This window comes from Eriocheir sinensis, chromosome 6 (assembly GCF_024679095.1).
Source record: "Eriocheir sinensis breed Jianghai 21 chromosome 6, ASM2467909v1, whole genome shotgun sequence".
Taxonomy (NCBI): Eukaryota; Metazoa; Arthropoda; class Malacostraca; order Decapoda; family Varunidae; genus Eriocheir; species Eriocheir sinensis.
The window spans coordinates 5,819,110-5,831,195 of NC_066514.1; the positions used below are offsets into that span (position 1 = coordinate 5,819,110).

General features: G+C 47.9%; 1 protein-coding gene across 1 annotated transcript in view; it reads left to right on the forward strand.

The window, feature by feature from the left end:
- The window catches only part of LOC126986883 (sodium/glucose cotransporter 5-like), a 141,619-nt gene that overhangs the window by 60,304 nt on the left and 69,229 nt on the right, over window positions 1–12,086 (forward strand). Inside the window, exon 5 of the mRNA XM_050843358.1 lies at window positions 10,092–10,196. Within this exon, the coding sequence (XP_050699315.1) occupies window positions 10,092–10,196 (105 nt within the window). The remainder of the gene's footprint in view (window positions 1–10,091; window positions 10,197–12,086) is intronic.

The window sequence follows — 12,086 nt, forward strand, 5'->3', positions numbered from 1 at the left end:
TTCTCCGTTCCATCTCTTCCTTCCATCTCGGCCTGTTGGTCAGAGTGTGGGGCGGTATGCCGAGCTTCCCGATACCCTCTCCATTCTTCCGTTGGTGGGAGAGGACGAGTTGAGTGTTCGACGTTCTCCTTCATGCCTTCCAGAGCTTCGCCGGTACCACCCATCTCTGCCTGCTGGTCAGAGTGCGGGACGGAATGCTGTGCTTCGCGGCTCCTTTGACACGCCTCTTCGCCCTCCCTGACCTCTCCCTTCTTCCCAGTTCGTGGGTTGAGGGCAGGAGAATGGTGTCCGGAATTTAGTGTTTGTCAGGGCGTCGACCCCACCTTTTCTTTACTGTCCGTTGACCAGCTTGAGGGAGTGTGACATCTGTCCATAGCTGGGCGTTATCGCGATAAGTTATCGCGATACTTTATCGCTGATAACAACATCGGATTATCGACCATCCGCTACTTATTTAAATATATATCGGTATCTTCGTTACTTTTGTAACCAAACTAGCGATAATCGCTACTTTTTTCCACCTCTCAGATAAAAACGTTGTCTCCCTACTGCGCATGCGTGGCCCGGTGTTGTATGAAAAAACTTCGGGGTATGAAATATCTTCGGTGATGAGATTTCATACTTAGATCATGAAAATTAAAACACTAGGTTATTTTTTTATGCTACTCAAAAATCAATATATCATAGAGAAAAATCATTTAACTTTGCCCCAAAAATGATTATTCACTGCCTCAAATTTGATATTCCATATTCGTTTGTGACCATGCCATGATACTGAAGGCACCCGGTGTTGTGCTATTTGGTGTCCCATCGTCAAAAGCTGGCGCTTTTGTTTACAAACACAGGTCTCTCGTGAACTGCGCATGCTCAGACCATTCAGTGTAGACCTGTACAGTCTCACAATGCTTTTTTAACACATTAAGAGTTGCTGGAAAGCTGAATCAAACGTACAGTACCACCATCCTCGCTGTTTCTAGAACGACGTACACTCTGTATATATAAATACAACTCGTACAGAATGTCGTTCTAAAAACAGCGAGGATGGTGGTAGTGGTACTATATGTCTGATTCAGCCTTCCAGCAACTCTTAATTACGGTTTAAAAGCTTTGTGAGACTGTACAGGTCTACGCTTGCTGGTCTGAGCATGCACCGTTCACGAGAGACCAGTGTTTGTAAACAATTTTTGACGGTGGGGACGCCAAATAACACAACACCGGTTCAGGCATTTCTAGTATTACTGTCCATATGTACGTGCCAACGTGTGGTTTTAAGGTTTTGTAAGTTTTCTAAAATACAGATAATGAAAATTTTAATTCATCAATGTTCTATCTGAAATATCAATATAGTATCATTTTCGCCTATCGGACTTATCGCTAGCTAGTATCGGAATTGTGGATTTATATCGGGTATCGGTTATCGGTTATCGCCTATATTTGTGTCTCTAGTTAACGAATATCGGTTATCGCCGTTAAGGTTTTTCATTATCAGTTATTGGTTATCGGGAATAAGGTTTTCTGTTATTGTGCCCAGCTATGCATCTGTCCCTTCCCCTTTCTCCTCTCCCTTCGTTGGAGTAGGTTTGGACCTTCGACACCGTAGACGTAGAGAAGCTTCCGCCTCCTCCCCTTCCGTCCTCAGGGATGGTTGCAGACTTGCAGTGGTGGTTTTCTGTGTTTGATAATCTAGAACTATTCACCGTCCGTTTACAGGACTGGTCACCCTCTCTTAGCTCATCCCCTCGTGGTAATGGACTCGGAGGACGGCTTCCATGAGTTTTGGGCCGGGGCGGGAGTTGTGGTCCTTCCCCCGCCTGCTACCTTCTCTCCGACTTCGTTCTCTGATAATAGTCAGGCGTTAGCTCTGTCTGTGTTGTCTCCGGGATCCCCTCCTTCCGATGGGGCCATCGACAACTCCACGTCGCTTTTCTCCTCTTCGGCGGGAGACCTTTTGCGTTCTGCCGGAGACGAGTCTCTTCTCAGCTCTCCTCAGCCATTCCCGGCTTCTGAACCCTCGCTCCCTTCTCTCCTCTCTGTGGATTGGTCGGGCATCGGCGGGAGTTCTGGAGTTCGTAGCTCGTGCAGCACCTGCAGACCATTCTTGGCTTCTGGTACTTCGCAGCCACCTTCCGTGTTTGTCGATTCGTCCGAATACGGGATAGCGCGAGGCGTTCTGGAGGCCCGCTGCTCCTCCTCGGGCATTCGTGGCTCCAGAAGCTTCGCCGCCCCCTCCTCTCTCTGCAGGCAGGTGGTGAACACAGAGAAGAGACGGCGATTCGTGGCTCTTTTACCGTAGCTCCTAGGTAAGCATGCTTTTCGTAGCTTCTGGAGCCTCACTGTACTACCTCTCGTCTTTTCGGCTGATCGGAGTGACGGATGCAGTGCGGTGATTCGGAATGCTTTCACCGCTCTTCGGCCGTTCCTGGCTTTCTGAGCTTCGTCTCCTCTTCCCAGCTCTGTGGGTTGGTTTGAATGACGGATGTAGTGCGGCGATTCGGAATACTTTCGCCTCTCCTGGGCCGTTCCTGGCTTCCGGGGCTTCGCCTATTCCTCCCACCACTGTCAGCTGGCTGGAGTGATGGATGCAGTGCGGCGATGCGTGGGTTTTTATGCAGGTCCCCGGTCGTTCCTGGCTTCTGGAGCTTCGCTACTTCCTCCTACCATTGTCGGTTGGCCGGAATGAAGGGCACAGTGGAGCGATGTGTTGCTCTTTTGGCGTTCCTCCTCGGCCGTTCCTGGCTTCCGGAGCTTCGCTACTTCCTCTCACCTCTGCTGGTTGGCCGTAGTGAGCGACATAGTGCGGCGATGCTTTGCTCTTTCGCCGCTCCTCCTCCATTCCTGGCTTCCATAGCCTCGCCTCCTCCCACCTCTGTCGGAGGATGGAGTGCGGCGGTGAGTGGCCCTTTCGCCCCTCCTCCGTGATCATTCGTGGCTTCCGGAGCTTTGCCACCACCCCCACCCATCCCTGTCGAATGATCGAAGTCAGGAGGGCGGCCACTCGTGGCTCTTTTGTCGAGCCTCCCTGGCTTTTCTTTCGTGACTCCGGGAGCTTCGCCGCTACGTCCCTTCCTCTTCGGATGATTGGAGTGGGGGACAGTGTGATGTTTTGCGGTTCTTTCGCTATGTCTTCAGCTCTTCTGGCTTCAGGAGCTTCACTGCCACCTCCCTTTTCGGTTTGATGGTCGGAGTGACGGAGGGAGGGTGGTGTCTCAGGGTTCTTTCACTACGCTTCCTCGGGCGTTCGCGGTTTCCAGAGGTTCGCTGTCATCATTTAGGTAGTGAGGGAGGTGGGCGAAATTTCGTAGCCCCTTCGCCGTTCCGTCCCTTTCTCCCTGCTCCTTTTACTGGGTAAAGGTGGATGAGTTGGGTGTTTGGATTTTAGCGAGTTACATAACTTCCCTGCGGCCTCCTTTCTCTGCCTGTTGGTCGGAGTCTTTTCGTGGTCTTTCGTAGGCCATTCGTGGCTCCTGGAGCTTCGCCGCTACCTCCCATCTCTGTTGGCTAGTCGGAGTGGAGTATGTAGTGCGGCGATTTGCGTGTGTGTGTGTGTGTGTGTGTGTGTGTGTGTGTGTGTGTGTGTGTGTGTGAATGAGAGAGAGAGAGTGAGAGAGAGAGAGAGAGAGAGAGAGAGAGAGAGAGAGAGAGAGAGAGAGAGAGAGAGAGTCGTGGTGAGGGAGGACAGGGCATGGGGGCAAGTCACGTGGGCGGAGCTCTAAGGCCGCGTTTGAGGGAGCTTAGCCAGTTAGTGCAAGAGGACACCTGTCATCAGGTGGGAGTTGGCAGATGTCGCTATCCAGAGATTTTGCACGGCACTGCCAGATGAAGTGGCCTAGGTTATACTGGCGCTGACTGTACATTGGTGTCAACGGTGTATGCAGGGTTGTTAGGTTGGCGTTGTAGTCTGTACCATTATTTAATTAGGAGTCCGTCTCTATGTAAGTCCAAGGGTGACACTCCCGCGTCAACTAAAAGACTCGATATGGGGGATGACCTAAAGGCACCCGTTGACAATCTGACTGCAACGTGATGGACTGCATTAAGTGTGCGGTTGTTGCCGATGTGTATACCTCGCAGCCGTAAGACAGTCTCGTCACGATGAGCGCCTGGTAAAGGCGTAGGAGTATTGTACGGTCAGCGCTCCAAGAAGTGCATGACAGAACAGGAAAGAGATCGAGTGATCTCATGTACTTTGTTTTTAAAGCTTTCAAGTATTGAAGCCATGTGAGGCGCCTGTCAAAGACGAGTCCCAAGAACTTGTGTTCTTCTGCAACAGGGAGACATGAACCGCACAGAATGAGATCAGGGCCTGGATGGTGGCCCCTTAGGCGGCAAAAGTGCTGTCACGGGGTAGCATAGTATTAACCCAGTGCGTGACTAGAAAAGGGCGAATAGCCAACAGGGTCTGATCCTTTCGTTGCACACGGCGCACTGAAGCCACATCGTAGTTTTTGCGTTCGTTTACCAGTCTTTCTTCTGAATAGCGGAGAAGGTCCCGTGAAAGGACATCATCCCGTGATTGGTTCATGGTAGCATGGGGAGAGCTCTCTTCAGGGGACGATACTTCAATCAATAATCTCCCATCCCCTTGTGGCATTATCTTGGGCCCATGGCCACAAGCCTTAATCAAGGAACGGTGTGCATAAAAAATATCCAGGCCGTGTATCGTGCAGCCATCCACAGACTTGACAACAATGTACTTCTCATATGAAACAGGCTCATATATACAAGGCATAACTTCTTTTTTGGGAGACTGGGGAGTTCCCAGGTTTACGTGAGATATTCCGTTGACCTTTTTGTCGCACAAACTTGTCTTGGGCAGACCCTTTAGGGGGTAGGACTTCCCAGAGGCCCCACCGGTAGCCATGAAAGGCTACAAGGTGGCGATGAGTGTGGACCGTGTGGAGGTATTCGGGGACATGCGGACGTCAGGAAATGAGGCAGGCCGGGGCAAAGTATTATTATCCATACATACAAAAAAATACAAAAAAAATCTTTCACCTTCCCAAACCCCCACCCACCATGGAGTCCAACAAAGGGAGGCTGGATGTTGGGGCCAGACCGCACCCAACAGCCCCAGGGGTAATGGGGAAGTATACGCAGCCACTGCCAGGCGTTTAACGGCGGCCGCGAGACCGTTGCGATCGCCCATCCGGCAGTGACCGCTTGAGCCTAGCCAACGCATGACCAGCCGATTGATTCGGCGGAGCCACACCGAACACCCGTCTTACCCCAACCCCTTACACCAAAGGAACGTGTTGATCACCGAGGGGAACTACATCCCGCCCCGCGGTGGACTCAACCCCCAGATGAGAGGGCACGGGAAGTATACGGGACGCCACGCACGGCAAACACGTGGGGAGACAGTAGCCCTGCCCTGGGTGGTAGAAGAGCGGGCGCTGCAATATCATCACTAGGCCTCCTCTACCGGCGATGAGGGGGGAGCACTCTTGGTCCACGAGGTCAGCAGACATCGAGCCCTATCGAAGTAAGCAAGCCACCACGATAGGTGGTGCCGCCGACCTCGCTTCAAGCCCGTCACCACGACAAAGTGACTCCCCTTCGATGGGGGTGCGAGGGAGGAAGCACGACTTTTCGTAGTTCTCTTGCCGCCCGGGTTGGCCTCTTGCGGCTCTGGATAGGGCGATTCACTGATAGTGGAGACAGTGGCGTGATTCTTTTGTTTCGCCCCTCCCGTTTCACGGTCAAAACTTCCTTTTCCTGGCTACTCAAAATCTCCGTGTTGCGCAGGGCTACTCGGCGACCTTCTAGTTCCGTGGCGTGGACACAAGCCTTGCACACCATGTGCCTCTTGAATGGCTTCTTCAGCCGGAGAAGGGTGCAGTTCGCTACGACTGGCTAGAGCCCTTCTTCCCGAGGGGGACGTTCCTCGCCTAGCTCTGGAGGGCAGTCGCTGACCTTTAAAAGGGTTCCTTGTAAAGGAGGTCCTCTTATAAACTCTTTTTTCCTCGTGACCCTGACTGATCCATTCAATTTTGGTTGGGATTTACGTCTGATTCTCCGCTCGTTTTTTCTTCTCCTCAGCCATTCGCGGCTTCTGGAGCCTCGCTCTCTTCTTTCCTCTCTGTGGACTAGTCGGGGAACGGAGAGAGGGCGGGGATTCGTTGCTCTTACAGCGCCTCTCAGGCCTTTCGTGGCTTCTGAAGCCTCACTGTACTACTTTCCGTCTTGTCGCCTGTTCGGCGTGACGGATGCAGTGCCGTGTTTTAGAATGCTTTCGCCGATCCTCGCGCGTTCCTGGCTTACGGGGCTTAGCCTCCTCCTCCCACCTCTGTCGGCTGGTTGGAGTGATGTGTGCGGTGCGGTGATGCATGGCTCTTTCACCGCTTCCCGGCGTATCTGAAATGAGGCTTTTGTTTCTCTCCTCAGTTTTGTTTCGCCTGTTCTTTTTTGGACTTATGGGCTAGGGGGTTTCTTTGCCCCTTCGACAAGTGGTAGATAGTAAGTGCACTAGCTTAAATGCACTAGCTCCGAGGGGACCTAAAATGACGCCTTTGAGGTACGAAAAGCCTATTTTGGGGTCCACGAAAGAGCTAGTGGACGGCCTTCGGCCTCCCACTCTTCCTTCCCCATCAAGTTTTAATCCCCCAGTCCCCGGGAAAGTTTTCCTCTAGGAAAGGAATGAGCTGGCGGGGGGTGTGAATTAGGTCCTGGGATGGCACGGAACTGCTAGACGTGTTCCTTCCTGCTTCGTGTTTGTGTAAATGACGAATATATTGCAGTCAACATAAATATTACAGTTTACAAGAGAAGCAATAACAATGTACGTCACTACGTATATTAATATTATATATAGTTAGTTAATTAGTTGAACTTGCTTTAATTACTCATCAAATAGACTCGTTTTCTGTTTATATCTTAGATCTAGAATATGGATAATTCTTGTAATTGGTAACCAAAAGAAATATATGAAAAGAACCTACATTTTCCGGTTTTATTTCATGATAACTATAGTCTATTCATTTGGGCAAGGCCACTCACGGTAGCTTAGTCCCAACGACTCCACTTCCCCCTTCTGGCTGGGTAGCTCCGAGCTGGATGATGTAACCCACTTATCATGTTAAGTAGTCAACATAACATGGTAAGTAGTGATCATAAACTGTTAAGTAGTCAACATAAAATGCATAACACAAACTGCTAATTTCTATGTGTGAACATAAATTAACAGTTTGTGTTAGATATGCATTTTATGTTGACTACTTAACAGTTTATTATTACTACTAACCATTATATGTTATGTTGACTACTTACCATGACAAGTAGGTTACATCATCCAGCTCGGAGCTACCCAGCCAGAAGGGGGAAGTGGAGTCGCTGGGACTAAGCTACCGTGAGTGGCCTTGCCCAAATGAATACACTATAACATTTATTATTTCACAATACAATGAAAAAGTTGTTTGCAAGGAAACACGTATCATTCATGCTATATAGAGGATGTAACAGTCAAATAACACGTACAAAAATTGTTTTGTGTGAAATATTGAGACAAGGTAACGAGTGTTTTTTTTCCCTAAACCAATAAAAAGCTAGTAGCTAGGCGATATAAAAATTCACTAAATTAATAACTTTGTAATGAAGTGTTTTACCACGTGCAACTGCCACTCAGTGAGCGTTGATGCCGATTTTTTTTACACATATGCCTCGGCTCGAGGGAATCTTAAGATGGCGGCTGCGGGCTTTTTGATTTGCACGGAGTCAACCAATCCAGTTATAATAGAGATCAGCGGCACCAACAAATTAACGCGTCAATATAAAAAATGTTATATACATTGTATGTCACGGTATCAAGCACTGTTTACATAAATATCAGCCACACAAGATTTTCCATTATAGAAATGTTCCTAAAATGCAATAATGTTTCGGTTTTCAACGTTTGTTTGATTTGCAGTAGTACCAACAGTTCACGGAAACATACCTTCCAAGGAGGAAGAGAATCGAGCGTTTGCTAATACCTTCCAACGGAATCACACTCTCTGAGAGACGTTTCGACGAAGAGGGAAGATATTGACTGATAATCCCGCCGTCTGACTCCATTCTGTCCAAGAGAGCTGTGTGAGTGGAGCCCCCCCACACGTGAGATGCATACTCCATACGAGGGCGGACAAGGCCCCTATAAATGGAAAGCATCTGTGCGGGATAGAAGAACGGGCGGAGACCGTACAGAACACCCAGCCTCGAGGAAGCTGATTTAGTAAAAGAGATATGATGTTTCCAGTTGAAGTTATGAGTTAAGGATAGATCGAGGATGTTTAGTGTTGAAGAAGGTGATAGACGAGTGTTGCCGAAAGAATAGGAGATAAGTGTTTGGAAGACTGTGTCGAGTGGATAGGTGGAGAAACTGAGTTTTTGAGGTGTTGAAGGACATTAGGTTTTCCTTGCCCCAATCGGAAATAATAGTAAGGTCTGAGACTAAGCGTTCTGCAGTCTCCAGCCTTGAATCGTTTAGTTCCTGTTGGGTAGGTCTTCTATTAAAAGAAGTTGAGTAATGCAGAGTAGAGTCATCGGCGTAGGAATGGATAGGACAGTTCGTTTTGGAAAGGAAATCATCAATGAAAAATAGAAAGAGAGTAGGAGATAGGACAGAACCCTGCGGAACACCACTATTAATAGGTTTAGGGGAAGAACAGTGACCGTCTACCACAGCAGAAATAGAGCGGTCAAAAAGAAAACTGGAGATAAAGGTGCAGAGAGAAGGATATAAACCGTAAAAGGGTAGTTTGGAAAGCAAAGATTTGTGCCAGACCCTATCAAAGTCTTTTGATATATCAAGCGCAATAGCAAAGGTTTCATTGAAACGGCTACGAGAGGATGACCAAGAGTCAGTTAGAAAGGCAAGGAGATCACCAGAAGAACGCCCCTTGCGGAACCCATACTGGCTATCAGATAGAAGGTCAGAAGCATAAAAGTGCTTTTAAATCTTCCGGTTAAGGATTGATTCAAAAGCATTATATAGACAAGAAAGTAAAGCTAGGACGGTAGTTTGAGGGATTGGAACGGTCACCCTTCTTTGGCACAGACTGTATGAAGGCGTACTTCCAGCAGGAAGGAAAGGTAGATGTTGACAGGCAGAGGCAAAAGAGTTTGACCAGGCAGGGTGTCAACACGGGGAGACAGTTTTTAAGGACAATAGGAGGCACTCCATCAGGTCCATTCATCAGGCCATTCCACAGTGTGATTTTCAACTTTGTTCACCCCATTCTAATTGAAAACTTTAATGAACCTTCCAAAGGAACCCTTCTTCATTGGAACCCTTGATTTTTTTTTCTTAAGTTACATACTTCAATTCAGTAGTCCAATGGTATTGCTCCATGTTAATTTCAATTTTGTATTCCAAAGTGTAAAAATAGGCCTATTTTTTTCGGGGGGCTTGAGGACCTCCCCCCTCTAAGCTGCAAGAATGCTGAACTTGTTTTTTTTCTCATTCCCATATCAGTAGCAACCGATCAACATCAATCTTTTAGTGCCCAAAAGTGTTAATGTGGGCCTGTGGGCTCTCTACAAAGTACATAGAAATATTAGCCTGTGATTAAGATGACAGGAAACAAAGATATATCGAAAAGGTTGAATTTCCTGCAATAATGTCCCTTTATTAATGGTTATAATATTATATGCCACTTTTATCTTCCTTTGCTATGTAAGTATTCCATTTTCAAGAAATATGTTTATGCTCTGCAGAATAAGTCTGTTTGTTAACATTATTTTCCACCATTATTTGTGGACTTACAGATTGTGGAAAAAAAGTACCAATGCTTCAGAAAAAAGTCTCCCACAGGGACTTTGAAGTGATATTTGGACAAAATACTTTAGAGCAAAGAAGGAACAGCTTGACCTGAGCAATATGTGTGATTATAGGATCAGAAAATCTTTAAAATATTCATAATAACACTTCAGAAACAATCATATAAACTAACATTGCACAAATGTACATTGTTAAACCATTTAAAAGGGTCATTATTATTATTTTTTTTAAAATCTAAGTCAAACATTTTATGAGTAAGGAAAAACACACGTTTCTCGACAGGTACTGTGACATAACCATGCTCTACCCATTCCTTAACCCTCACTGCCCCTGACAGGTACGAACGGTGCCGGAATACATGCACAAAAGATTTGGCGGTCAACGGATCCAGATGTACTTAGCTGTACTATCACTACTTCTCTACATCTTCACCAAGATCTCTGTAAGTAGTATCTGCCAATGACGACCTTGTTGATTCCTAGAGTACGACTTAGGTGCTACATTCAACCACACACACAAAACAAAATATTTCATGTAGGCAGACAAATTTTTTTTACAGCACAGGAAACAACTCAAGAGCAACAAAGGAAAGTGTAGAAAAAAAAACCCGATAATCGTTGCCCATCTTACGATTGACAGTTACAAGTGATGAGTCTAGGGAAAGACTGCCAAATCGTAACAATATACTCAACACAATTTTCTCGAAGGAATATAACATAAAACGTAAATGAATAAAGGCAAGAATAAGCCCAATTACTTATAATGAATATGATTAACTTCGAAACAGTCCAATTAATTTGCAATAACAATAAATCCTTGTCCTACCTTAATATTAGCGTTTTACATAGAAACGAGTTGTCCAGCAATACCACCAAGGACATTCTAAGTTTCACAATACAACACCTTACTTGGAGGAGTCACAGCCGAGGAACGAAAGAGGCAGGAGGGCCAACCACCTGTAGTCAATGCAGCAGGTGAGAGACCACTAAATTTGTTTACCCCGTGCCCTCCTCTTATAACCTCGGCCCCTGACCCGATACATTATTTGTTGCCTCGTGAAGCGAGGGAACTCTTGAAAACCATGGGCAGGAGCAGGCCCAAAACATCATTCGAGACATCGTGAGACTGAATCGCTCGAAAAGTGAAGTGCGAGTTAAACAGTGTTTACATATGTGTGTGTGTGTGTGTGTGTGTGTGTGTGTGTGTGTGTGTGTGTGTGTGTGTGTTGGTGTGAGCCATAGGATAAGCGTTACACCCCGAATAGGTAAAAGTAAAGAGTGGCCAAAAGAGAGGTCAATTTCGAATGCAGAGGTAGACTTGTTACACTCCTCTTGAAAGAGATCAAGTCATAAGCAGAAGAAAATACAGACGAAGGAAGGCTGTTCCAGAGTTTACCAGTGAAGGGGATGAAAGAATGGAGATGCTGGTTAACTCTTGCATCAGGGGTTTGGACATTATAGAGGTAGAACGTCGAGTGCAACGGGGAGTGCATTAGAGAGCGCCCGAGGTCTAGGAGTGGCTTTGCCTCGGCGGAGACCCTGGAGAATATTGAGGAGAGTCGCGCTGCCGGACGTGCTGGGAACCGGGACCAATACAGGGCTCTGTCACGTAGGACTAGAGCTCTCCTGAGAGGAGACAAGGAGAGGTATGTCAGTGGTCTCGCTGAGGAAGTCGAGGGCCATTTAAATGCGAATGACCTTCGATCTGCTTACCGAGCCCTGAAGAAGTTCCGCTCTAAGTCTCCCTCTCAGGTGAGCGCTATCCGAACAGCTGACGGCTGCCTCGTGTCGGACATGGATGGGCAGAGGGGTCGTTGGGCTGAGTACTTTGAGCAGCTGTACATGGCGGACCCTCCAAGTGGGCAGCTTCCAGTTTCTGGGTTGCAGGTGGCGGATGCTGATCCACTCATTGACGAAATCCCACCCTCTCTGGTTGAGGTCAGAGAGGCTGTGGCCAAGTTGAGGGGTGGGAAGGCACCTGGCACCTGTAACATTAGTGCGGAGCTGCTCAAAGCTGGTGGTGAGGACATGGTCCGCGGGTTGCATGCGGTCTTTACTGCCGTATGGCAGTGCGGTACCATTCCTCCTGACTGGAAGAAGGGATTGGTCGTCCCTATCTGTGAGGGCAACTACCAACTTGGCAGGCGAACGACCGGGGCACTCCTGCCGCCCGCCCGCATCTTGCCGTTCGAAGACGTTCAACTACCGAAGCGCAGCGAACCACCTGCTACACTCCCGCTGGTCGTTCGCCTGACGCCGTTCGACGCCTTGGTCGACTGAACCACCGACGCTTCTCAACCCGCTGTGGGAGGCGACTAGGTGGGCGCCAGCGC